Source organism: Panicum virgatum, chromosome 9K (assembly GCF_016808335.1).
Source record: "Panicum virgatum strain AP13 chromosome 9K, P.virgatum_v5, whole genome shotgun sequence".
Lineage (NCBI taxonomy): Eukaryota > Viridiplantae > Streptophyta > Magnoliopsida > Poales > Poaceae > Panicum > Panicum virgatum.
Window position 1 is genome coordinate 17,797,333 of NC_053144.1, and position 25,503 is coordinate 17,822,835.

General features: G+C 47.4%; 3 protein-coding genes and 1 long non-coding RNA gene across 4 annotated transcripts; 2 read left to right on the forward strand and 2 right to left on the reverse strand.

The window, feature by feature from the left end:
* Window positions 1-259: 259 nt before the first annotated feature.
* On the reverse strand, window positions 260-2,616 carry LOC120650524. The gene is made up of 2 exons (XM_039927677.1): window positions 1,831-2,616; window positions 260-968 (listed from the first exon to the last, which is right to left on the reverse strand). Exons 1-2 carry the CDS (start codon window positions 2,485-2,487, stop codon window positions 609-611), a joined length of 1,017 nt encoding a protein of 338 aa, XP_039783611.1. The 5' UTR covers window positions 2,488-2,616; the 3' UTR covers window positions 260-608.
* Window positions 2,617-4,113: 1,497 nt separating this feature from the next.
* On the forward strand, window positions 4,114-6,626 carry LOC120647778 (la-related protein 6C-like). Its single transcript, XM_039924621.1, has 9 exons — window positions 4,114-4,476; window positions 4,839-4,920; window positions 5,037-5,131; window positions 5,221-5,292; window positions 5,396-5,475; window positions 5,597-5,687; window positions 5,865-5,912; window positions 6,013-6,267; window positions 6,399-6,626. Exons 1-9 carry the CDS (start codon window positions 4,114-4,116, stop codon window positions 6,624-6,626), a joined length of 1,314 nt encoding a protein of 437 aa, XP_039780555.1.
* Window positions 6,627-12,612: 5,986 nt separating this feature from the next.
* Window positions 12,613-16,574, forward strand: LOC120650527. The gene is made up of 2 exons (XM_039927678.1): window positions 12,613-15,838; window positions 15,971-16,574. The coding sequence occupies exons 1-2, from the start codon at window positions 12,676-12,678 to the stop codon at window positions 16,306-16,308; spliced, it is 3,501 nt and encodes a 1,166-aa protein (XP_039783612.1). The 5' UTR covers window positions 12,613-12,675; the 3' UTR covers window positions 16,309-16,574.
* Window positions 16,575-18,619: 2,045 nt separating this feature from the next.
* Window positions 18,620-22,400, reverse strand: LOC120650528. The gene is made up of 2 exons (XR_005665648.1): window positions 21,754-22,400; window positions 18,620-20,230 (listed from the first exon to the last, which is right to left on the reverse strand). It is a non-coding gene; the product is annotated as an uncharacterized LOC120650528 (long non-coding RNA).
* Between the last annotated feature and the right edge of the window lie 3,103 nt (window positions 22,401-25,503).

Genomic DNA, 25,503 nt, shown 5'->3' on the forward strand with positions numbered 1-25,503 from the left:
TGATAGAATCAGGTAAGTGCAGCTGTTATTTTTTTTAACCATTCATTCATGCTGTCCTCTCAGGACAAAAAAATCCAGCTTGTCAGATCTTAGCATTAAGGTAAAAGTGATGTCAAATCTAATTCAAAATGATCAAGTTACTTGGGTAACCTATGCAAATTAAAAGGAAATGTGTGGTAAGCCAAATAGTGAGTTAATATAAATTAGTTTGGCTATTCAATTTTAGACAAAACTCCTTGATGCTTCTTAAGACACTGGATAACTGAAACATCTATATTAATAATATTCAGTAATTAGCACACATTCCAAGGTCATGATAAAAAAAATGCCCTAGCATCTGGAAACATCCGCTATGATTCATGATGTTCAATGTGACCACATATATTTCTATAAAGAGTGTAAATTTAACGAAATAAGCTACATAATCATGGCTAAAATTGCTATTATACCAAGACCCAGCAATTAACAAACTAACCTAAAAGGTAAAAGAACAAAGAGTACCATGGAACTCAAGGCAACCTAACTATTGGACACATGAAATTTCTAAACCCCTGGTCTGATCAACTTGAGCTTAGGAGCATCAGAGCACCATTCAGAAACCAATTTGTCTATTCTTTTGTACAGTGAGCATCAGTGCCACGCTGTGTACAGTGATTGTAACCAACACTAGACAGAAATGCCCTTATCTCCTGTGAGCTTGTGTTGCTTGCCTGCAGCAGGCGTTCATCTTCTTCATATATAAGGTAGGGAGCTTCACCTTTTGTCCTTGAAAGCAATTTTGATGCACCTCTCAGTACATGGTATTCCCAACCTTGAACATCAATTTTGATCATAAGAACTCGCTCGGTATCTGGAATGACATCATCCAATGGGATTGTGGAAACCACAACAGCAATTTCCTCATTAGACTTAAATGCTAACTTTGCACCAGTTGCAGAAATAGCGCTGTTGTCAAGTCGGCCAATCACCTAGGTTACAACAATACTCATAAGTTGTGTATAAGGCAAGATAGAAGCACTATCCAGACACATAGAAAGGAATCTGAGATTTCTACAATATCAATAACCTCATGAAGATAAGAATTAGAATAACTGGCAAGCGGTAACATCTTATGTGCATGCATAGTCTTTTATACACTTATATCTCCTCTAATTATTCCATATGAACGTTTTAAAAAATAGACAGGCTATAAACTACCAAGAAAAATGGTAATCATGTAATGCAAAGTTCATTGTGTCATTTTAATAAAATCAAAATATAACTGTATGACTCTGGAATATTGATTTTTCATATAAACTTGTTCCATCAGTTAGATGACATTTATGTAAGCTTGTTCACAAGAACAAGAAAAAATACCAGAATTATATAGGTCAGTATGAAAAAGGTGCCCATTCATTCCTAAAATGCGTAGCATTTTCCATTTCCAAGTGACTCCATGTAGCAATTATAGCACAGCGATAGAAGATGAATGCGTTCAACACTCTAATGATAAGTTAATGTGTAAATGAAAATCAAGCTCACAAGTTCAGTATATCAAACAGGAGACTTATTTGCATATGAGTGTCTATCACCATCATCAATAATAAGATACTCCTCTATGCCCATAATAGACCAGAAAAAAGTATGGATATTCAGTTGATCCTTTCAGGAGTGATGTAATGGTTTCAGAAATGAAACATTGTTCTGCACTGTCTTAAGTAATCTATATGCTGTTCTCGTAGTTGCGGTAGCAACAAACTGAAACAACAGGCAGTTATGATACAATATACTCCATTGAAGAAACAGCCATTAAAACTAGTAGGTTATAAAAGCTAGGGTTAGAAGCACTACCTTATGCATAGTAATGTTCCCAACCCGATCTGAAGCCGCCGCGTGATACACCACAACACGGTCCCGCACCCGGTTGAGGTACACCCCGTCGCAAATCCGCTGCAGGTTCTCGAACACGGGCTCGAACGCCACCACCCGGAACCCCATCACGGCGGCCGCGAACGACGCCATGCCGACGTTGGCCCCCACGTCCACCACCACCCCGCCGGGCGGCCCGCCCCTCCCCACCTCCCCTGCAAGCAGCCCCTGGACGGTCTCGGAGATGTCGGGCTTGCGGAACCGCTTGCCCTTGAGGAGGCGTGCGATGTTCTTGTGGGGGCGGTCGGGGAGGGCTCCCATGTCGGCGAGCGAGTAGAAGAAGGGGCGGGGCACGCCCTCCACGAGGTTGGCGACGACCGGGGAGGCCTGCGGCGAGGCGTAGCAGTCGAAGGGGCGGAGGTGGCGGGAGGAGTAGGAGGAGTGGGCGGCCGCGACAACGTCCGTGGAGGCGCTGGAGAAGGTGAGATCCGGGGCTCTGGAGAGCGCGAAGAGGAGGAGCAGCAAGACCGGGAGGAGCAGGAGGAGGGATTTGGGGGTGGATGACAGCGCCGCCGACGCGGGGCTGGCGTGCCGGCGCCACGAGGAGTTGGACGACGCCGAGGCGGGCAGCGCCGGCATTGGTGAAGGGAGTTTGGGGGAGCAGCCACCGGCGGTGAGCGGGGCAGCAAGCAAATCGGCGCCTGGCTTTGCGCTGCTGCTCCGGTGGTGACGCAACCTGATACGGGATTTCTAGTTTTCGTTTTGTTCCTTTTCTTTCTTTTTTTTGAAAAACCGGGTTGATATTTCATTTATATTCTTAGTGATTACAGCCCATGTTACAAAGATACTCTCGAAAGAAATAGAAATTACAACCCAATTTTTATAACCATCTCCCGGTTTTCCTCGCCACCAGCGACTGGCATCTGCGACCTGAGGCCGGCCTCCTCCTCGGCGAAGAAAGAAAGTTTGTTGTTGTCGTCTTAAGCAGCATATTGAAAACAACATGCTTTGTTGTCGTTGAATGATCCGGCTGTAGAAGATGACCGGCGGCCAACACATCGTCGGACCATGGAGAACCTGACGCCCCAAGAACCTGCAGAACCTTCAATCCGCCGGACGACGAAGAACCCCGAAAGGGAACTGAACCACCAAGACAGGTGGTAACTAGCAACCAACCCGATTTCATCTCTGGTTGGTAAGCAAACCTCTCTAAATCGACGACGATAAGAGAGGGACAAAAGAACCCAACGAGACCTGGAACTTCCAGATCCAGGGGACACACACCACTCCGGCTCATCACTGACATCAGAAGACTCACCAGCGAGGTGGAGAAGAAGTCGGAGTTTCTTATTCCGCCGCTACAGTCCCGCCTCCACCGTGCTAGAGCTGCCTAGGCTGAGTTATCTATAGTAGATATGTACCTGTACACCGACCACCTCACTCCTCATTCCCCCGTCCTCTCCGGCGCCTATCCGGCCACCGGAGATCGGCGCCGGACGCATATCGCCTCGCGGTCTCCTGCTCTCAACTGTAGGTGGCGAGAGAGTTGGAGAGAGGAGAAGTAACTGTTGTTCCTTTTCATTTTGTGGGCCGGTTTCGCTATACCTTTTCTTTCGGCCCAAACCTGTCATACGTCACCTTCTCCCCTACTCGGCCCAAAACTGTCATATGTTACCTTCCTCCTCTTCTTAAAAAATTCCCCAAAGTTATTCAAAATTGTGTTTTCAAAAATTGAAACCCCCTACTTTAAAAATGTTGGAAACTTTTATGAGAGAATATTTTTGAAGAAAAAAACTGCAAAAAAGGTCTCCATGAAAATTTCCAAAATTGTTAAATATTGGCAAGTAAAGAGGTTCATGGTAGTATTCAGCTTTTTATAAGCTGTACTAGCTAATAAAGAAAGTTGGCTAACAAAAAGTTCGAAGTTGTTTAGATCCCTCAGCATTGTTGGTCGTGGGTCGCAAAGTCTATTAGCTGAAAATAACTTGGTGACGCCTGTTTGTATCTACTCTAGCAGGTTCACAGACTGAGTAATTTGCACTGTGGTCAACGACTTTCCCCTACACGTAACGGGAGATGACAGCGAAACAACCTGCGCAAGAAACACTCCCGCCACACAAACGCTTGGGAAGAAGCGGTCAGACAAGCCACAGGCTTACACATGGACACAGCCCATCCCCCAACCTCCGGATACTACTACAAATTCACATGGCAATCCAGATCGCAAGGCACACCACAACTCTGCACCGGCCGACCGAACTGGCAATGGCGCAAGACGGTTGCGAGAGCTCCAGTAAGGCGTCGTCATCGGCGTCGGCGGGCAGCAGCGGCTGCTCCACGCCATTCAGGTTCAACGTGCACGCGCGGGAGTTCGTGCCGGCGGCCGGACCCATGGGCGCCGGCGCTCTGGCAGCCGCCGGCTACTACCCGCCGTTCTTGCAGCTGCCCGGCGGCGGCGGCGGCGGCGGCGGCGTTGGGCTGGGCGCGGCGGACTGGAGTTTCCTCGCCGAGCCGGACCCCACGTTCTTCCTGCCGGACTTTGGACACGCCGAGATCGCCGGTGCTGCGGGCATCACCGGGCACCCCAAGGGCGCAAGTCCGGCCGACATCAAGCAGGTTTGGAAAACCGTAGATGATCTATCTCCACTGTTCTTTCCGGTGTACATTAATTATCCATTGTTTGATGCCGATGGATCAAGGCGTGCAGAGATGTACATGGATCCTGAAAGACAGAAACTGAAAATGCAGAGTATGATGATGTAGTTCATCTCCGTGCCAACAGATTAGGGAGATGGCCTTAGAATTCATGGCAGATTGTTTTGATCCTCATCCGAAACCTTTGATGCTGCTGTTTATGTCTTCACGATATTTTCAGTTATCAGACGAATCCTCGTGATTTTCGGACCTGTGCAGATCGTGCTGTTGACCTTTTCTTTTCCTCACGATGTTCCTTCTGTTTCTTGATTTTGGAGTGGCTGGCCTTTGTGCAGGTTGAGTACCAATTCAGCGACACTAATTTGGTTGCGAATGATTTCCTGACGAAGATCATGAACAAGGATCCTGAGGGCTATGGTGAGGGACAACAATTAAATTCCCCACACATGGATTATATACGACCCTAGCTAAATGCAGGATCAACGAAGAAAAGTCTCAACAGAAAACTGAATGTGTGTTCACCGTTTGGCCAGTTCCTTTGTCTGTGATCTCGTCATGGAAGAAGATCAAGGCTATGGGGGTGACAAACCAACTGCTGGTCAGGGCTCTTCGGACCTCGGAGAAGCTCGTAAGCCGGCCATCTCTACCGCCTCGCGAAAAAAGGGTAACCATATGCAGTATCATGAAACACTTTCGAGTTTGATTTCTTGGCTTCAGGTTGTCAGCGACGACGGCAGGAGAGTGCGGCGGGCGCAGCCATTCACCGAGAGACACAAAGAAGAGCTGCAGGTCAGTAGTAAATTCGCAATGGACAACTATGGCAAGGTTCTGGTTCCTGAAATGGAGACTGCTGCACCATCAGCCATCTAAAGACTAACCCTGATTCGTGCAGTCCCGGATGGTCATCGCGGAGAATCTGCCAGACGATTCAACGAGGAACAGTCTCGAGAAGATCTTCGGCGTCATTGGCAGGTCAGGAAACTCGGAACAAACAGCTCCTCTCTGATCTCAATGCGACTTGTCGTAGTGTACAGTGTATGTATGCGATGTGCCGTCGCCTAACCGTGTGACACGCGATGCAACAAGTTTACAGTGTGAAGAACATCCGGATCTGCCATCCGCAGGAGCCCAGCTCTTCCAGATCTTCAAAGCCTGACGCGAACCCACTGCTGGTCAGTAACAAGGTACTCACCAGTCAGCACTCGCACACTTTTTCTTTTTTACTTCAGTACTGACACGCTTTGCAGACGCAGACATTGGTGCCCTCTAAAACTCTCTAAGCCGTTCTTTAATTTACTCCAAATTCAGTTTTCCTTTTCATCTCGTCCTCTGAAAATACTGCCTTTTCTGTTCTGTCACAGTTGCATGCCCTCATAGAGTACGAGACCTCGCAGCAAGCCGACAGAGCAGTAAGTCAATTTCAGGCAAGAAGAAACTCGAAAGTTTTTCTTCCAGTTCCCGTGACTCACTCCACTTGTGCTTTTGGAATCTGTTTTTGTGTTTCGCCAGGTGGACAAGTTGAACGACGGGAGAAACTGGAGGAAGGGCCTCCGCGTGCGCGCCGTGCTGCGCCGGCCGGTAACCGAAGCCTCCCCTCATCAGCTGTCGCCCGATCTCTGGACTGATCACTGGCCATTGAAATCGCTGCAGGACAAGCCGGCAACACGTCTGAAGCGGCCGGACTTGGACCACCTCGCCGCCTCCGACGAGGAGCGCTCGCCGGACTCCCCGACGCCGGCGGCGGCGCGCTCGCCCGACCACAGCGTAAGCCCAACCCGCCGCGCCCCGGCACGCTATCACCGACCGACCATTTTTTTTATGAAACATCACCGACCGACCATGCATGCCGCTTAACTAATTGCCGTGCCATTTCCTTGACCTCTCGGCGGCAGCAGGAGGACCAGCACGCCGGCGCCAGGAAGCCGTGGGGCAGAGGGCGCGGCAGGCCGCACGCCGCCGCCGCCGCCGCTGGCGCGGCCGCGCACCTGGAGTCCCTGGCCGCGGCCCCGAGGCACGCGGCGCAGGGGCCGAGGATGCCGGACGGCACGCGCGGGTTCACCATGGGGCGGGGGAGGCCGCCGCTGGCCGTGGCAGCGGCGGCGGCTGCTGTCCGGGTCGTGTAGGTCGCCAGCTGTTCGGCTCCGTGGTGGTGTCGTCTGACCGCTCAAAGCGTTTGTTGAGAGCAGGTATGAGAGAGAAGCCAGCCGTCATCTGGCTAGACGCCAACATTTAGCGGATGGATTCACTGTTTGGGCCCGCCAGCGCCGCTTCCACTCTCAATTGGTTGCTGTCGCTTTCGTGCAAGAAAGGAGGCCACGGCTATTGAATAATACGTAACACAGTACCCAACTGAATTGGAACTTCTTTTCGTCGGCAAGCAGGTGACTTTATAAGCTTTGCTCTGATTGGTTCGGGGGAGAGGATGCAAGTGACAGTGTTTTTTTGCCTTTTTCTTTCGTTTTCCTTTTGCCCTTGAATAAACAGTTTTGATTTTGTTTTGATGAATAAATGGTGTATTCTTATAACTGCTCATGGCCTTGTTTGGATCACGCTAGTTACTAGCATGCACGTTTTCCGAAAAAAAGAATCTCGCATGCATAGAGTATTAAATGAAGCCTATTTGCAAAACCTTTTCAAGGATGGGTGTAACTTTTCGCGACGAATCTAATGATGATAATTAATTAATGATTGGCTATAGTGATACTATAGTAACCATCCTCTAATTACGCGGTCAAAGGCCTCATTAGATTGCTCTCATGAAGTAGCACATGGTTATAGATTTAGTTTTGCAAACTGTCTTCATTTAGGCCCGGTTTGGCAGGGCTCCACGAGCGGCTCCAAAACCGGCTCCGACCGGAGCCCTGCCAAACGGGTGATTTGCTCTCGGCTCTGGCTCCGGAGCCCCGAAAAACACGCTCTCTGGAGCACTTTGGGGGAGGCGGAGCTAGAAAAAGGTGGCTCCGTCCGGCTCCGTGGAGCTTCTCCATGTCTCTTGCCCCCTTTGCCCCCACGCGCCCTCCTCGCACCATCTCGTGGCGGCAGGTGTAGGGCCGGTGGGAGCTCACGGTGGCGGCCGGCGGTCGGAGGTGCTGGCAGCAGAAGGAGGAGGCGTAGGAGGAGATTGGCGGAGCTGCGGGTGTAGGGTCTGGCCTACGGGGCCGAGGAGGAGGTGGCTGGCAGCCGCCGCGGGTAGGGGCCGTGGGGAGAAGGGGGCCGGCGGCAGCCGCGGGTAGGGGCCGTGGGGAGAAGGTGGCCGGCGGCAGCCGCAGGAAGGAGGAGGCGCGGGCCGCCGGCGCTCTAGGAGGAGGAGGAGGCGGCGCGGGTCGCCGTGATTGGAGGAGGAGATGCGGGCCGCCGCGCTGGGAGCAGGAGGAAGCGCGGGCCACCGCCAGCGGGTGGAGGAGGCGCGGGCCGCCGCCGCTTGAAGGAGGAGGAGGCGACGGGGCTGGCTAAATTGCGAGGAAGGAGACGGGCAAATGGATAAGAGGAGAGTTGGAAAAAAAAGGAGAGGAGAGAAAAAGAAAAGAAAAAAAGGCAATTTAGACATTTTACAATATTAGTTCAACATGTGAAGTTGTTTTGCCAAATGTTTTCCAAAACGGCTCCAGCTCCATCAGAAAAGCCGTTCCACTAGAGGAGTCGGAGCCGTTTTTGGAGGAGCCAGAATCCTGCCAAACAGAACCTTAATACCAGCAATTAATGGTCAAAATTTCCTAATACAGCTAGTACCAGAGAGCCAAACAAGGCCCATGTGTTCGGACAAGCTGAGGGAAAAAGACTGCGGCTACAGCTAGTGGCGGGTGAAGTACTGAAGTGTCCAGTTTGACTAAGGGTGCGTTTAGTTCTCCATCCAAAAATTTTTTGATGTCAAATCAGCACTTTGACCGGATGTCGGGAAGACTTTTCGGATAGTAATTAAAAAACTAATTTCAGAACTCACTTGGAAACCACGAGACGAATCTTTTGAGGCCTTTGACCGCGTCATTAGCACATGTGGGTTACTGTAGCACTTATGACTAATCATGCACTAATTAGGCTTAAAAGATTCGTCTCGTCATGTACATCCAAACTGTGTAATTAGTTTTGTTATTTAATTACATTTAGTGCTTCATATATGTGTTTAAAGGGGAGGTGAAAATTTTTGGGAACTAAACGCGCCCTAATTACACGAACGACAATGCCGGTAAACAAACCCGAATAAAGTTGGAATCGTTGAGATCATCACAAACCCTCCTAGTAGGATGGTTCCATAGTATTAATGAGGCTGCCACATAAGCAATTTTATGACATAGTAAGAGAGTTAATGAGAAAAAAGAGACATGAAGACACCATGTCTACACAAGAACTAAGAATGGACAAGAGTGATAGGGTGAGGCAATAAGAGATAAGAGAGAGGATTAGATGAGATTTATTTTCTTCATTCACCATAAGACCTGTTTGAATACATAGGGATAATAGTTATCCCTCACCTTTTATCCCCAAATTATCCCTCATGCATCCAAATAGGTGGGATAATTTTGGGTTAAAGTGGATTATTCCTCCCTAAATCCTTAGCCCTCCAAGGGGTGATAATAGGGCTAATTTTGTATAGTCCCTCAAAAATGTGAGTATGCACACACACCTAGACATGAGAATAGGAGAGAGAATGTGGGCATTAGCCCATACATCCAAACGGATCCAAACAACCTACTCTGGGCTAATTCTTAGCCCACCCATTTAAGGTTAAATATTAGCTCTCAAAATTAGCCATAAGCTAATGTTCCAAACAGGATCATAAAAACTATGCATTGGAAAGGTAGTGTTTATAGGTAGTTTCTTGCTTTCTTTTTTCTTTAGACATCATCTATGGACACTATGGGTTGGAATGGCCTAAGGCGTTTCAAAAGAATTATTATTCTGACCATGCGCTATATTTGAGAATAGAGGAAGTAGAACTTTTTTTAAAAAAGAAGAAGACTTAGAATAAAAAAGGATAGATATTACGAAAAGGTGCTTATAGGAGGTTAGATTGCCTTCTGTACGCATGAGACCGAGTCCGCGTACATCGTTTGCGTCTGTATTATGTGTTTCATAATAAAAGAGAATAAGAAACAAATTTCTTAAAATAAATATTATACTATTGGAATGTTCGAAATTATACTATTAAAATGAGCTAAAGCTCTCTTTGATCCTTCATTAGTACACAGCACTTGGTGTACATTAGTCTATTCTATTTTATTGTAGATAAAGGTGTGCAGGACACTTGTTTTGTTAAGTTGTGTGGCTCAAAGTCTCAAACACGGAGTCTATATTTAGACCGCTGCACATCAATATAATGCATACTCCCTCCGTTCCAAATTATAAGACATCCCAAGAATTTTGGAGAGTCAAAACAATCTCAAGTTTGACCAAAATTATAGAGAGAAATATAAAAATTTATGATATCAAATTAATGTACTATGAAAATATAACTAATAAAGAATCTAATGGTACTTAGTTTATATAATAAATGTCATTATTGTATTATATAAATTTGGTCAAATATAAAAAACTTTGACTCTCCAAGATTGTTGGAATGTCTTATAATTTGAAATGGAGGGAGTATATACTAATGATACGGTAATAGGATGAGCAAGGGTTGCTCATGAAGTCTGGTTTGTTTTTTAATTGGGGATTTCAGTTGAGGCTCGTTTAATTTGCGCGGGTAAATAATTTTTAGAAGGCTTGCTGACAAGCAACGAAAGAACCTAAACAGACGTGTTGTTCATCGTTTCTCAGCCATAAACAATCGTCATCTAGAAACTTCAGTTCGGGTTTCGGTTCTTTTCATTTTCCATGTGGTTTACTATTGGCATTTTCTTAATTTGGCCACCTAGAATTTGCGATGCTCCTTTTGTGCAGGCCGTGCGTTGCTTCTATGCATACTCACTCCGTTCAAAAAGAAATCATTGTGTGATTTGAAACTTGTCCTACAGTTCTTATCATTGTTACCCCATTTTATTACGCGTAAGTGCAATGCCGTGAGCATTTAGCATTAAATATGAATAATAACAGGGACAAGAAAGTTTATTTCACATTTTGTTATTTTGTCCGAAATTTTTTAGGATTACATTTTTTAGATTGAGGGAATATAATATAACTTGAGGATTGTGAAGTTTTCCTAAAATTTGAAAGCCATCTAACATTAACTGGGATGTTATAGATTAAAGTTCAATTTACCCCCTCAACTATAGCTAAAGTTTGGATAACCCCCTAAACTATAACTTGGTTCAATTTACCCTCTAAACTATGTCATTTAGTTTATTTTACCCCATAATAGAATTTATCTTTTTTGTTTCTCCATACACAAGTTGAATTTTAATTTTAAATTTTGTAGGGTAGTAGTGGACATCACAATGCATATTTGAAAAAAGTTTCATAACTTTTTGCCATTAGTTTTCATATAATTTTGAATTCCAATGATTAATTTATTATGAAATATCCTAACCTATCAAAATAATAATAAAAAAATATGATTATTTTTCTAATATGCGTTATGGTATGTACTATTATGTTGCAAAATTTCAACTTAAAACTCCACCTATGAATGGAGAAATAAGAAATATAAATTATATTAGAGGTAATTTGAACCAAATGGTATAATTTGGGGGGGGGGGGTAAAATGAACCAAACAATAGTTTAAGGGGTTATCTAGACTTTGGCTATAGTTGAGGGGAGTAATTTAGACTTTTTTCTTTCTAAAACATTCCTATGTTAAAACATCAAAAAATTACTGATGTATCTTCTGCACTTCATCAAATCTACCACCATACATACAGTGTGAAAATGGCATGTTCAACTTAGCAAACAAAAATTCTGGCAAGGCGGATGCTCGCCATGTGTGGATAGGTTTAGGAGCGGGTGATATAAGTTGTGCAGTTCATGCGACAAAGGCCACCCAACTTTCCGTTGTACCGGCTTTCAATCCAACTAGAACATTGTGCGGCGTTGCCGCGTAGAAATATGCCCTCCAGTTCAGTTTTATTTTAAAAAATTGAACTGCAAAAAGTCCGGGGGGATTTTCGTAAAATTGGTAGACTGCGTGGGTTATTTGGTAAATTTGGCGTCGACGGAGTACCGGTCGATTACTGAAAAGTTCAAGGGGTTTTTCATAAAATTGATGGACTTCAGAATCATTTTAACAAATTCCAGGTTTTTTTACAAAATTCACGGAGTACGTCACGATTACTAAAAGTTCAGGGGTTTTTTTGTAAAGTAAGGCTCCATAAAGTCCGAGGGGTTTTCCATTAAATTGATGGACTCCGTGTTCATTTTAATAAAGCTCGGGTTTTTTTTGCAAAATTTACGTCCCTATCTATTTCTGGCCGTCGCGATCCGACGGCCGATGTTTTCCGGCCTACGTGGCCCATCTCCCTGGCCAGCACCGCGACGCGGTTTCAGTAAAGAAAGATACCTAGTGCTGTCCCGAGTTGTGCTTCTTTCACGTGTTAGTATTAGAAAGGCCGACCAAGATTGATGAAGCTGTTGAGACAGCCGGCGTGGATGTAAGATCGACCGGGCTTTTGAACTTGATTAGGCTCTCCGCTGATCTCATTTCTCAAATACTTGGGTGCTATTTGGTGAGCCTTCTCAAGTTAGGCGGTGAAAAGTTTTGGACCGGCGGATCAACATCTTTCAGCTTGTGCCACGTGAATGTTATAACTTTGTATTCGGATTTCAAATCAAGTGACCCGAAGTCCATTGCAATCTTCTTGGCGAGCTACTCAACATGGTGAAGTCAAATTTCACATTCGACGGCCGCTTGTTCCTCCAATATTTATGTTTCGCATCAAAACAAATTGTTTTACAAGCTTTCCCCAAAAAAAATGTTTTTCAAGTCTGGCTCCTTCCGCATCTATAGAAAGTTGTTTTTTTTTGCGAAAGAATAGAAAGTTGTTGTGGTCCCTCCTCTGACGGAATTTGTACTCGTAGTACTAGTACTGAACTGTAAGCTAATTCCCCCGCGATTTAAATTTTAAAATACGAATCGTCAGAGTCTCAGGTGTGGTTGACAACAATCAACGGTCAGCATAACAAAGCCCCGTGTGGCATTTAATGAAGCCCAAAAAGTGGTCTCTTCCCCGATCCCATTCCCACTCCCCCCCTCGCTCTCCAAACCCCAACGAAACCCCACCGCCGGCGCCGACCACCGCAATGGCCGCCGGCGAGCACCCCTTGGTCGAGGAATCCACGGTCCCCATGGCCTCCGCCGCCGACCCCTCCGGCCCCCGCGTCCGGCCGGCCCTCTTCCTGCGGCCCCGTGCCGGGTTCGGCGCCCCTCTCCCGGCCCCGCCCGGCGACCCCGGCTCCGGCCCGCCCCGCGTCCGCGGGGTCCAGGCGGAACTCAGGGGCTGGGCGTGCGTGCCCCGGAGGTGGCGGGAGTGGGTGGGCAGGCTCCGTCCGCGGCACGAGGCGCTGTGGCGGGAGCTCGGGATCCTGGGCGGCGTCCTCGCCAGCACGTGCCGGGTGCGGCGGCGCAAGCACGAGCGCGCGCTGCTCCAGCTCACCGCCTTCTGGTCCGCCGCCACCGGCACCTTCGTCTTCCCCTGGGGCGAGGCCACCGTCACCCTCGAGGACGTCGCCGCGCTCGCGGGCCTGCCCCTGCTCGGCGGCCCCCTGCGCGCGCCCGTCTCGGGCCAGCTGGAGAAGGACGTGGGCGCGATCCAGGCCGTCCTGGCCGTGCTCAACCGGAGCAAGAAGAAGAAAGCAAGTTACGGCGGGTGGGTGAAGCACTTCCTCGAGCGCGCGCCCGAGAAGGAGGCGGCGGCGTCCGCGGACGCGGGCGTCGGCGGCGGCGCTGGGGAGGCGCGCGAGCTGGTCGAGCACGGCGCGTTCCTGGCCATGTGGCTCTCCTTCTTCGTGCTCCCGGGGCCGCCGTTCAACGTGGTTCGCCGAGAGGTGCTCCCCATTGCGGCCCGCCTCGCGCTCGGCCAGAGCGTCGCGCTCGCGCCTGCCGCGCTCGCCAGCATTTACCATGATCTCTCCGCGCTCAAACGCCACATAAGCTTGGGCAAGGAAAAGGAGCTGTTTGTGGCCTCGGCACCAGTGCACATCGTCCAGCTTTGGGTCTGGGAGCGTTTTCCCCAGCTTCGCCCTGAACCGGTGAGCTCCCCTGCGCCCGGCAACCATGACATGCCAAGGGCTGCCCGGTGGCACGATGTTGTCAAAAGGTTTAGCACCAAGCACGCGCACGCAGTGTTCATGTCACCAAAGGAGTTTGAGTGGAGGCCCTATGGAAGTTGCAGTTTTTTTGCTCTGCAGCCAGAAACCAGTGGCTCTTGGGTCCGCAGCCAGGATATTGCAACAAGTGAAGCGCTCTTGTCCTTTGCGCGGTGTTTGCATGCTTGTGAGCTTGTCGGCATGAACTGCATTGAGTTGTACAGTCCTCATCGTGTTGCAAGGCAGCTTGGCTTCGATCAGGACATTCCCAGGATGGTTCCCTGCGCAAGCTCAGATCTGGAGAAAGCATGGGATACATACAACATAGAGGCCGAAAGTTCTGAGTTTATCGTGCCAAATCACGAGCCTGGTGTGACGGTTCAGTATGAACGGTGGTGGAAGCCTTACTCATCAGCATGTGGCACTGCCGTTTCTGATGCTGCAAAGATGAAAGATCGCCGTGATTTTGTTACTCCGGTGAAAAGAAAAACAGAAGGGGTTCCTGCAGCTAATTCAGGCAAAAAGCGGCATGTGGACCCTGCCACCCGGGGCCGGCCGCCCCACATACTGACTGGTTCTAATGTCTACCCATCCCACTCCTCAGCCAGCCAGGCAGCAAGAAGGCGAGCTGCGGCAATGCCAGGGTTTGTTCTCCGTGCTTGTCCGCCCCACCTAAGATTTAAAGCAATGCCCGCCACTGCTGCCACTGGGATGCCTCAGCCTGCGCCAGATGCATCCAGTGATCCGCTTGATCACATTCCTCTTTCTGAAAAGCTCAATAGCATTACTAAGATGCCTAAGCAGCACCTCACAGAATGTTTGGTGAAGGGTGGTGACCAGGAGCAAAATGTTGGAAGCATGCAACCAAGATCTGCAAGTGTTGGATCAAAGAAGGAAGTTTTACACAAAGATGTTGGGCAAGCTTTGGCTGATGTAGTTGGTGGATCGTCCGATGGGCCAGTTACTAAAAAGGCACAGGGCATATGTTCCCAACAAAGTAGAGAGGAGAATCTTAATATCTCCAGTGAGGAGAATAATAATGAAATAGAGAATTGTGATGTCCTGCTCCCTAATATCATCCCTGGTGCAGTTAGTGCTGGAAGCAGTGAAGTTACTGGAGCTAGGACTGAAGTTGATATGCTGCCGACACATGAAGACTGCTTGGTGATCAGTGATGATGAAGAGTGTGATAAATCAAATGGCAAGGAATGTCAGGTTAATGCAATGCTTGTGAAATCTGTGGGAAACAGAAACACCCAGCTTGCTGATGCAAGAAACGACATGCAGGACAGCCAAGTTGTGGAGAAAATGGCCGCACAAAGAAATCATGTTAGCATTGTTGAAATCAGTGATGATGATCTTGATGAAGAAGTGGGCAAGGAAGATATGGTATTTGATGAAGCAACGAGCAAGGAAGATGGATTGGATATGCATCTGAAGTCCCCCAAGATAGAAGCAACATGGTCCATCTTACAAGAACCTAATGAAGAGTGTGATAAATCAAATGGCAAGGAATGTCAGGTGAATGCAATGCTTGTGAAATCTGTGGGAAACAGAAACAACCAGCTTGCTGATGCAAGAAACGACATGCAGGACAGCCAAGTTGTGGAGAAAATGGCTGCACAAACAAATCATGTTAGCATTGTGGAAATCAGTGATGATGATCTTGATGAAGAAGTGGGCAAGGAAGATATGGCATTCGATGAAGCAACGAGCAAGGAAGATGGATTGGATATGCATCTGAAGTGCCCCAAGATAGAAGCAACATGGTCCATCTTACAAGAACCTAATGAAGAAAATCAGCTGGTTGGCGAAACAAACGATGAGCAGGACAACCTAGTAGTGAAGGAAGTTACAGTGCAAAACAAGCGTGATTGTGAACTTGCAAGTGTTCCAAATAACATAACTCTCAGACAAGAGCAAGATTTATTAACTCATGCCGCTACTATTCAAATCAATGATGGCCTCTTAGAAGGACCAACTGAAGAATTGCATACATGTACTGCCACAGGAGATTTTGACAATACAGACAAGGTGTCCAAGGAAAAAAATGGTTCTCTGGATTGCAACGAGAAAGGAAATGAAGGTAACTTAGTGTCAAACCGAGATTTAGAATCTCCTATGGAAGATTTCACAGGAGCCAACAGAAATGGATCAGGTATAAAAATTTCTGAAACAGCAGACCTACCTTCCAAATTATTTGAAATGGAAATCAAATACCACAGTGAGAGGTCCTCTAGCAGGAGACAGTGAAATGTCTCCTTTCTCTTTGCCTCCTTTTCTTTTGCAGGAGACAGTGAGAGGTCCTCTAGCAGGATGTTAAATGGAAATACTGAACTTATTAGCAGTGAAGTTTGCACTAAAACGCTCTACTATCTTAGTCGGTTTGATCGGGTGAGAGATGCTTGGGACAAAGATGCAAATAGTACAGGCACCGATCAAGATGTTTACTTGCCAAGGAGAGCAGTTGGTACAATGGAAATGATAAAAAAGGCATCTGCGATTCGACATGCCGAAATTGCTGAGTTGAAGAAAAAGATTCATAATTTGAAGGAACAGATTCTGGTGCTAGAGGGAGCTGGGCAAGGGGAGCCCCCGAATAGAAAAACACAACTTGAAATATACTAGCATATTGCTATTTATAAGACACTAAACGTGTCCTGATGATTAAGTTTAGTAATAGAATAGGCTAGCCTTGCTGGTGAAATTAGTCTCTTTTGTGGACTGTAGCTATCGATTGTCGACTTTGTCCAAGGATCCAAGTACTGAAATAACAGCAGCGCTTCAATCCAGTTAGGCTCCTATTACTAGTTCGTAGGATGGACGGACTAGTAAATAGTAATTAATTACGTGATCTGCCTTTATATATGGAATAGAAGTGCTACTGTTCTTGATTTGGTCTTCTCGGGATCTCTTCTGACTTTTAGAATATACCTTTCTCATGATCTGCTGGTCTCCTGGGCAGCAAGTCTTACAATAGCTATTAACCTAATGTTGATGTTAACCTGGAATCAACACCAAATAGTTTTTGATATAAGGTAGCTTTTTTGTTGCTTACTTTGGTGAAGAATGGCCTCTGCTACCATTTGCATAATTGGATTAATTGCTTATTCTGACACATGAATGGCCTCTGCTGCATAATCACCTGATATTAAGGTGATGAGAATAAAATAGCAGAAGAAATTGCCTTTGCATAAAAAGTGGCACACTGTGTTTACACAAATGAACTTTTTTTATTATCAAGAACTCATCCTGCTTTTAAAGAAAGCGATAACGTGTCAAAGTTATTACAATCCTGCTGGGGACTCCAGCTATGCCAAAAGAACAGTACCGGCCGAAATATGTTTGAACAATCCTGCTGGTCTCCTGTTTACACAAATGAACATGTTTCAACAATGTTTTCCCTCAGTACTAGAGGTTCTTCTCAATGTTTTATTTCGGACTAGGACTTTAGTTCGTAGCTCTGTTTCTGAACCTTGGGTCTAGGGTGGTTTGTAACTATTGAACTTAGCATTTGATACAGTACAGGCAACTGCCAAGTATCTCCCAGAAAACATGGAATTGCAGAATTTTAAGCACCGGGAGAAGCTCCTCTGCAGTTGACTTCATGGTAGCTTTGTTACCGACATGTGGGTCTCGTGTCAGTGGCAAAGTCACAGCCTCCAAGACTGCAGAGGATCTCAAACCTTAAGCACCTGAATGAGTTCATATAATCATCCATTATCTGAAATTTTAAGTTTGTCCATATTCAAGTATCAAATCTGAAATTTTAGGTTTGTCCATATTCAAGTATCGAACCCCTTTCACATTTTTGGTGACTGCCATAAGTCAGATGCATTCAGGCTGCAGCTTTTCAGTGTGGATCAGTAATCTAAGCTTAATTGTTGAGCTTTACCGGTATGCATGCCATGAAGATTGCAAGAAGCTGTTAAACTAATCTCATGCAACCTGAATCTGAGCTTGAGTTCTTAATAGGCATAGACCCAGTGCAGGATGGTGATATCATAGGGTTCCTGTCCTACAATGAAGTTTTTCCTGATGACTCTTTGAGATAAAAAAAAAGGAAAATGCAAGTACAATGCCAAGGTATATTTATAATTCTGCGCAAGATGTTATCCAATGAAGATGTTTATGTACGGTATGTTATTTTCTCTTAGAATTGAGACTTCTGCGGGTCATGTTTTTGCAACATGCTATGTATATGCAAATGCATTTATCATGTAAATTTGAATATTTGATAGATATGCTTGAAAGTTTGTTGAAGCCTAACTGCATCTCGGGCTTTAAAAGCTTATTATAGTTGTTGGAGGATGCTCATGGAGTTTTTCTTTCCCACATTGTAAAATTTGGTACAAAATTTGTTGATGCATTCATTGGTGCTCCGCTCACACAGATCATCCGAGATCATTATCACCACAAGCAAACTATCCAAAACACAATTAGACATTGAAAATATTGTTTGGCTTTAACGTAGAATGCTAAAAACTTAAATTAGATTTTGGTGTCTATTGAACAGTTATCAGATAAATGTGATTTGATTCTCGTCAATGTTAGTTACGATAATGCTATTGCTTTTGCCTCCTGTTCTGTTGTAAGATTAGTCATTTTCCTTTGAATTAATTTGGAGTTCCTCTCCACCATAGAAAGCTTAGAAAAGGGGATATACACCCTGTTATTGACAAAACTGGAGTACCCATTTGGAGAGGAAGGCCCAGCTCTCGTAGGCAGATTAGTTCTTGTGAAGTATTGCTAGCATTTGGGTTTATCTTTTATCTGTGATTAATTTCCCAACATGGACTACTGAAGAAATTGTTTCTCATATGACCCACTGTTTTACCATGCACGGCGCAGTGTGTCTGTGTGAAACGAACCGGGTTGTCGAACGGACAACCCGACTCCCTGTATCGTCGTGATAGTCCCTGGATCAATAGCTATCACATACAGAACTCATTTCAATTACATATCATAGTCATGCTTCGCGTTTAAACACAATAAAAGTTTAATTATTACATAATCCAGCGGATTGTAGTATGAGATTCAGATACAAGCCCATTGGGCCAAAAGGAAACAAACAGAACACGGAAGCGGTAGCTAGACTTCTGGGGCAACCTCCATCTTGATGTCCTTCCTTCACAGGCAAACTTGAGCGAAGCACGAGTCGTCCTTAGTCCTTCCTTCAAAGTCGTCGTCGATCTTCGAGTCGGATCCTGTATCTACCAAATTATCCCCAAAGACGGGATAGGTTCATGTCACCATCCGTATGCAAGCTTTTAAGTGGATGCATTATGGTATAAAGAAATAGCCAACGGATAAGGCTAAGGTTTCCTAAACGTAGCATCAACAAAGTATAGCATCTGCCAAGTCACCTGACGCGGGCCATTCCGGCATCCCGGACTCCATTCCGGCATCTCAGACTCCCGGTCAACTCACACCTCCGAGACTCACCCAAGTCCCTGATATCCAACCAAGTCGGTGCGAGAACTCCCTCTCCTCGCACCTCAGCTGCTGTCCAAGCAGGAAAGTAGACTAGAGGGAGGTAGAAAAGTATCAAGGCACACTAACTAATGGAAGTAACGGAAGAGTAGGAATGTACATGGCCGAGTACGTGGCTATACGTATAGATTTCACCCTGCATGGGTTGTACACCTGGACCCACTCGAATCACTGCCAGCCAGAGGCCAGCCGACAGACAACGAGACACCGGTCTACTGAGAACAAGAACTAGTAGCCATGGCACCATCTTGCTTTCCTGGGTTTGGGCTCGTTCTTTCGCAAGAGGTCGCCCCGAGACTGTGAAGCCATCTAGAATAGGATTCCCATGAATCCCGCGAATCGGGGAACGTCAGGTCCACACCTGCTCCCCCTGCACCGATACTACATCCGCCTACAGGCTTGGTACCACACTTACTAGCCTCGAACTGGATCCACCCGCATAGTGGATAAGTGGTGTGCACGCTCACAAAGTCCCACTAATCATAGCTACACCAACCGGTTCCTTATATGCCGGGGCGAGCATCCCCGTCCTCATGCGTATCCGTCGCAACGGTCCGCGAATGGCACCCATTACAGGTAAGGCCCCACAAAACACCTCAAGAGTCTAATCGTGTCCAATGACACCAACGTGCACCCGCAACAAGTGCTCATAGGGTGTGCCCAACACACACCCCTAGCAAAGTCAACTTGCTCGCCCCCAGCTAAAAACCCTAATCACCAACTCCTGATATGGTGGATCTCCACTCACGCCAAGACTATCATATCACGAGGAAATCCCACACATACACATGCAAGCATATCAACCATTCAACATGGTTTATATTAGGAGTTCAAGGAATAAGGGCACACAATTGGCTATGCAGGTTCATCTCATAACAGTAATAAAGCGATAGCAGTTCTAGCAAGCAATGTCTAATAGGTAATCAAATCATAGATGGGCGTGAACCTGAGACTTCTCATAGTCGTTCTAGGTCTTCGGAGTCTTCTCGTAGTTCGGGACGTCCTCCTGGGTCCTCTGGGTGTCTGAGGCGTCGATCAGCTCCTCCTCGCTAAGGGCCTATTTGTAATTACGAATTACTAAGGGCGCTAAAGTGCAAAAGTGCATAAAAGTATCCAAATAAGATCCAAATCACACCAAAACCTACTATAATGGGTAGATCATGATTTTAGAAAAATTATGAAATTGGTTTCATAATTTTTAGAGCTCCGGTTAATTTATTATAAATTTTTGAAGCCTAAATCTATTTCTGAAATTATTAAATCATTTCAGAAAAAGAAAAAACATACAGTCAACGGTCAACGCCTGGTCAGCGGGGTCCACAGGTTAGTGGTCCCACCTGTCAGCCTCACCCTGAGGATGACACGTGGGACCCGCGTGTCAGCTGGGTTTAAAGGAAAAAGGGAAGGGTTGGCTTGGTTGCTGGGCTCAAAGGAAAAGGGCTCGGCTCAGATTAGGAACGGGCCGGCTCGGATCACGGCTCAGGAAAATGGGCCGGCTCGGGAAACAGCCTGCAGGGCGGCTCGGCCTGCCGGGCTGGAAAAGAGGCCACGGCCCAGTCGGCACCTCCTCCCCTCTTCTCTCACTTACAGGCATGGCCCACGGGGCAGGGTTCCCCTCGCCCACTGACAAGCGGGGCTCGCCTGTCAGTGGAGAGGCGGATCTGGTGCGGCAAGACAGATCCGGTGCGGCTCTCGTGCGGTGTGGTCGATCGCGTGGCGTCCGTGGGTGTGTGGGTGGTGTGTGCTCTGCAGGTGCTCGACAGAACGTCGCTACGGCTGGTTGCTCACCACGCCGCGACGTCGCGGCGTGGACAGGGGCTGGGCGCGGTCACGGCGTCAACGTACCGCGGCGGGACCTCGGCGCACCGGCGGCGACGTGGCAGGGCGGCAAGGCAGGACGAGCGAGGTGGTGAGCGCGCGGCCAGCCCGAAAGGCGGGGCCTTGGCTCGTGCAGGAGGTCGTGCGCGTCGTGGCGTGGCCACGGCGCGGCGGAACGGGGCGTCAGGGCGACGGCGAGGCCGGGCACGGATGGTGCAGCGCGTTCGCGCGGCCACGTGCACGGCACGGTCATGGCAAGGCTCGGTTTCGACCCGGGGGAGGTCCAAGACGCGGCCTTGTGGCCAGCGGGGCTCGTGCGCGTGTGCACGCCGGAGCGACGGCACAGCATGGCGCGTGCTCGTGCGGAGTGTGGCGAGGCCAGAGCGGGGACGGGCCTGCGGTGAGGCAAAGGTGCTCGTGCGAGCAAGGTCTGGGCGGCCTTGACCGCGGTGGCGGTACCGGGGAGGCTCAAGCCTTGGCCTTGTGGCCGGCTTGGGGTAGGTTTGCTAGGCGAAGGAAAAAGGGCGGCCCTTTGGCCGTGGTCCAAGCCCGCACGTCGGAGCGTGGTCGTGGCGTGCCGGTCGGCGGGCAGGAGCGACGGTAGGGCAGCGGGGTTTACGGTGTTGGCACGGTCGTCGGGTCCCTGCAAGAAAGGGGAAACGGGGTTCCTATGGCTCACTAGGAGGGTTCATCGGCGGCGTACGGCGGCCGGACAGCAAGGCGAGCAGACGGGGGAGAAAGGGCGGCGCGACGGTGGCTCACCGGCAGGCTCGTGGAGGTCAGGCGTGACGCGGTGGTGAGTCGAGGCCGGTGGCTCGTAGCAGTGCAGGGAGAACCGCTGCGCCGGTGTCGTCGTTCGGCGCAGGTGTGAGGAAGCCCCCGGCGATGGCGTCCTCCTCCTCTGCACGCTTGACGTGGTGGCGGCGGCGTCTCCACCTCCCTCCTTGGCCTGGTGTTGGCCGGCGTCGTCGGGCCGCGGCGGCAGTCGTCCTCCTCTTCAGCTCCTATCCCCTTCTTCTTCCTTGGCTCCGAGCTCTCCTCTTCCTGCTCTCCTTCCGCCCTCCTCTGTTTTCTCGATTTGGTGGCGGCGGCGCTCGATTGAGGCGAGAGGATAGGAGGCTAGGGTTTGGAGAGGTCGATTGGGGGGTTTTATAGGCGCTTCTAGGTCTCAGCTTGGGCACGGACGTCGAGGATCGACGGTCCGGCCCGGGGACGCGCGCGTGGACGCGTGGCGGCCATCGCACGGCGCGGCGCACGTGGTAGCTAGGGTTTTGGGGTCTCGGGGTGGTCAAGGCGCGCGGCTGGGCGGTTTCCGCGCCTTGTCGCGAAGCGGGGCGGCGAGCGCGGTTGCTGGCATCGGCGCCGGCGGTAAAGGCGAAAAGCGGAGGCGGGGCAGAGCAGCGTCGCGAGGTAGAGGAAAAAGGCACAGGGGCACCGCTGACGTGCGGGCCCAGGGCGTCAGCGAGCGTGGCGAAAGGGTGAGGTGCGGGGTGCTGGGTTGGGCTGGTGCTGTGGTAGCGCTGGGCCGCGACGGGTTGGGCCGCGCGAGCGGGGTTAGCAGGCCGGGCAGGCTGGTCGGGCTCGCTGGTGAGGATTTTTTTTTCATTTTTATATTTAAAAAAATTAAAATTTCAAAAATATATGGCGGTTTCGAAAAATTTCAAAACTATACCCCTGTCGCCCCCTGGCTGGGCGACAGGACCTAAATGTAAAAAAAATTTATATTTAGGTCCTGGTACCCGGGACACATTAAATAGCGAACTTGTAAAATCGATATAAAATCGTAGAAAAATAAAAAAAATACAAACTCAACTGTTCTGGATTCTATAAAAATACCAATTTTGCAGATCTTGTTGTAGATCTTGTTTCATAGAATCTAGAACAGTTGAGTTTGTATTTTTTAGATTTTGCTACGATTTTATATCTATTTTACAAGTTCGCTGTTTAATGCGTCCCGGGCGCCAGGACCTAAATGTAATTTTTTTTTACATTTAGGCCCTGTCGCCCAGCCAGAGGCCTGTCGCCCAGGCAAGAGGCGACAGGGGTATAGTTTTAAAATTTTTCGAAATCGCCATATATTTTTGAAATTTTAATTTTTTTTAAATACAAAAATGAAAAAAATCCCGCTGGTGAAGCAGGCCGAAAGGGCATGTGGGTTTGGACTGGCTAAGAGGTTGGGCAGGTTTAGGCCTGTTAGTAGGTTTGGATTTTGTTTAGCCTTTTGTGATTAATTTGAATGGCCTAATTCAAATTAATCACCACACAATTTTAAACAAAAATCATTCAAACCAAAATTTATACAAGGTAGATACGAATAAACTCCAACTCCAAATATAACACACTAACATTTATATCCTTATATTTGTTTTGCTTTTAATTTACTAGGAATTCGAGATGGAAGGAGAGATCAACCTTACATTATGTCTACCTAATTACACATGCACACAAAAAGTTTTTGAAATTTCACATTTTTGCACTATATAACATTCCGTGAAAATACGGGATGTTACACTGTGTGTGTGGGGTGGGTGGGGGGGGGGTTGGGAGGGGTGGTATGTTTACTATGTATAGCCATTTATTCAGTTTTATCACTTTAGCCTATGGTGTAGGCCTTGTGCCTACTTACATACCTGAAAATGGCCGATTGCTTACATTCTTATTTTTTATTGTTTATATCTCATAATTATTAAACATATGGGATAATCTAGCTAAGAGACAACATAATTGAGGAATGGTTTACATGTCTAGAGACTTGCATGGGTTGGATTGAAGGTAATGGGGACAAGAACTGGGAAGACGCTCAAAAACTTTTGGTTGTGCTGGGACTCCAAGCAGCGGACATGTGATGGACCCTCTGGGATTTTGGAACGGATGGCTTGGTCACCGCGGATGATAAAATGGCGTCTGTGCTTTAATGAAACCAGGTTTACTTTGACATCTTTGGAAAACTGGGACTCAAATGGCCTTACAATTAACTTTTTTTAGTTACAACTTGTCAATGCCTCATTGTTACAGTTTTCCATTTCCTATACAGGCCTATAAACAAACCCATTGGACCACCAAGTGGGTTGCATATACGTTGAAAACAGCCACAATACCATAGTGTTTGATAGTGCTATGGTAAATGGATGGTTGAGATGTGGTGGGGGTAATAAGCCAATGAGCATGCATTTGGCACATTTTTTATTGGAGGAAATGTATGTGTGATTAATTAATTCTCAAACTTGAAATGCACCTTTTCCCATTTTGGATTTCATTTAGTCCACCATGTTGTTTAGAACAAATGCAACAAAATAAGATCTAATATGAATGTATTTATTTTTAAAAAAATCAATATTTGGAATGTAAAATTTTAATATTCGAATATACATGTCAACATTCTGGATATGTTCTTTCAACATTTCAACATAAAATGATGAACAAGTTTATCCAAAATATTAATTAGGTTTCATACATTGTCGAATCAAGTACAAAATCATAATCCATTAGACACGAGTAGTTATAAAGATTGAAATAAGAAATAGAAACAAAAATAATAAAAGAAATAAATAGCTTGCTGTGTTGTAGTTTATTATTGATGGGCTACAATCACCGTTGAAGCGGGTGGGCTATGGAGCTACGTGATGTGCAGGCAAAGTATCTCCCGCAAGATTCATAGTAGGCCTTGGGCCAAATATCATAAATTTACCAAAAAAATTATATGGAGCTATGTTGTTTTTATCTCCCGCAAGATTCATAGTAGGCTATGGAGCTATGTTGTTTTATCTCTACTATTTCAAAAGCAAGCAGTGTTCCTTTGTTCGTCAATCGGAATTCTAATCGGAGTTCGGACAAATCAAACGGAATCCTAATAGGAATATGAATAAATCATTCGAAATCTTAATTGGAACATGGACAATCAATATCTTGCACAATTATAGCATGGTGAACGAACACAAAGTTGATGGTGCTACATAAATTTATTATCTTATCAACCTTCCCTACCTCCCCAGGCTCTGGCGCCTCTCGCCGCCGCGCCACTGACCCACCACCCACCTTTCCCTTTCCGACCTTCTCTCGCCCACACCGCTGGCTCACCGCGCACCGGATATCCGGCCCTGAGCAGTCGGCGGTGCTGGAGTGCCGCCTCGCCTCCGCCACCGGCCAAAGAGTCACCACTGTCGGGCCGCCGCCACCGCCGACCTCCTCCTCTAGGGCCGGTGACCATTGAAGCCCCGAAAACCCGAAACCCTAAGCCGCCTCGACCAACACCTCGGGCTCGCCCGTCCACGTGCGTGGAATAGATTTTCCAGGATGGAGACACTGTAACCTATCATGGTCAGATGACCCCAGTGATTTCTTTGACAATCCTCGCCACTTGGTTATTATGCATGTCATGAACCCAAACAAATACAATACATATAACAAAACTGTGCAAGAAAAAAAACTTAGAAATTAAGGAAGAGATAAGCTGTGCGAGCGAGGAGGCCGTAACATGAAACAACGAGCCACCCTACGTCAATGTACATACAA

What these genes read in the sequence shown, in the direction of transcription:
- LOC120647778 (XM_039924621.1), top strand. Translation starts at nt 4,114, where the DNA reads ATGGCGCAAGACGGTTGCGAGAGCTCCAGTAAGGCGTCGTCATCGGCG. An exon ending in TCAAGCAGGTTTGGAAAACC is followed by an intron (nt 4,477 to 4,838) that starts GTAGATGATCTA and finishes GCCTTTGTGCAG; the next exon opens with GTTGAGTACCAATTCAGCGA. An exon ending in GACACAAAGAAGAGCTGCAG is followed by an intron (nt 5,293 to 5,395) that starts GTCAGTAGTAAA and finishes TGATTCGTGCAG; the next exon opens with TCCCGGATGGTCATCGCGGA.
- LOC120650524 (XM_039927677.1), bottom strand. Translation starts at nt 2,487, where the DNA reads ATGCCGGCGCTGCCCGCCTCGGCGTCGTCCAACTCCTCGTGGCGCCGG. An exon ending in GGAACATTACTATGCATAAG is followed by an intron (nt 969 to 1,830) that starts GTAGTGCTTCTA and finishes GTTGTAACCTAG; the next exon opens with GTGATTGGCCGACTTGACAA.
- LOC120650527 (XM_039927678.1), top strand. Translation starts at nt 12,676, where the DNA reads ATGGCCGCCGGCGAGCACCCCTTGGTCGAGGAATCCACGGTCCCCATG. An exon ending in AGCCAACAGAAATGGATCAG is followed by an intron (nt 15,839 to 15,970) that starts GTATAAAAATTT and finishes TTTCTTTTGCAG; the next exon opens with GAGACAGTGAGAGGTCCTCT.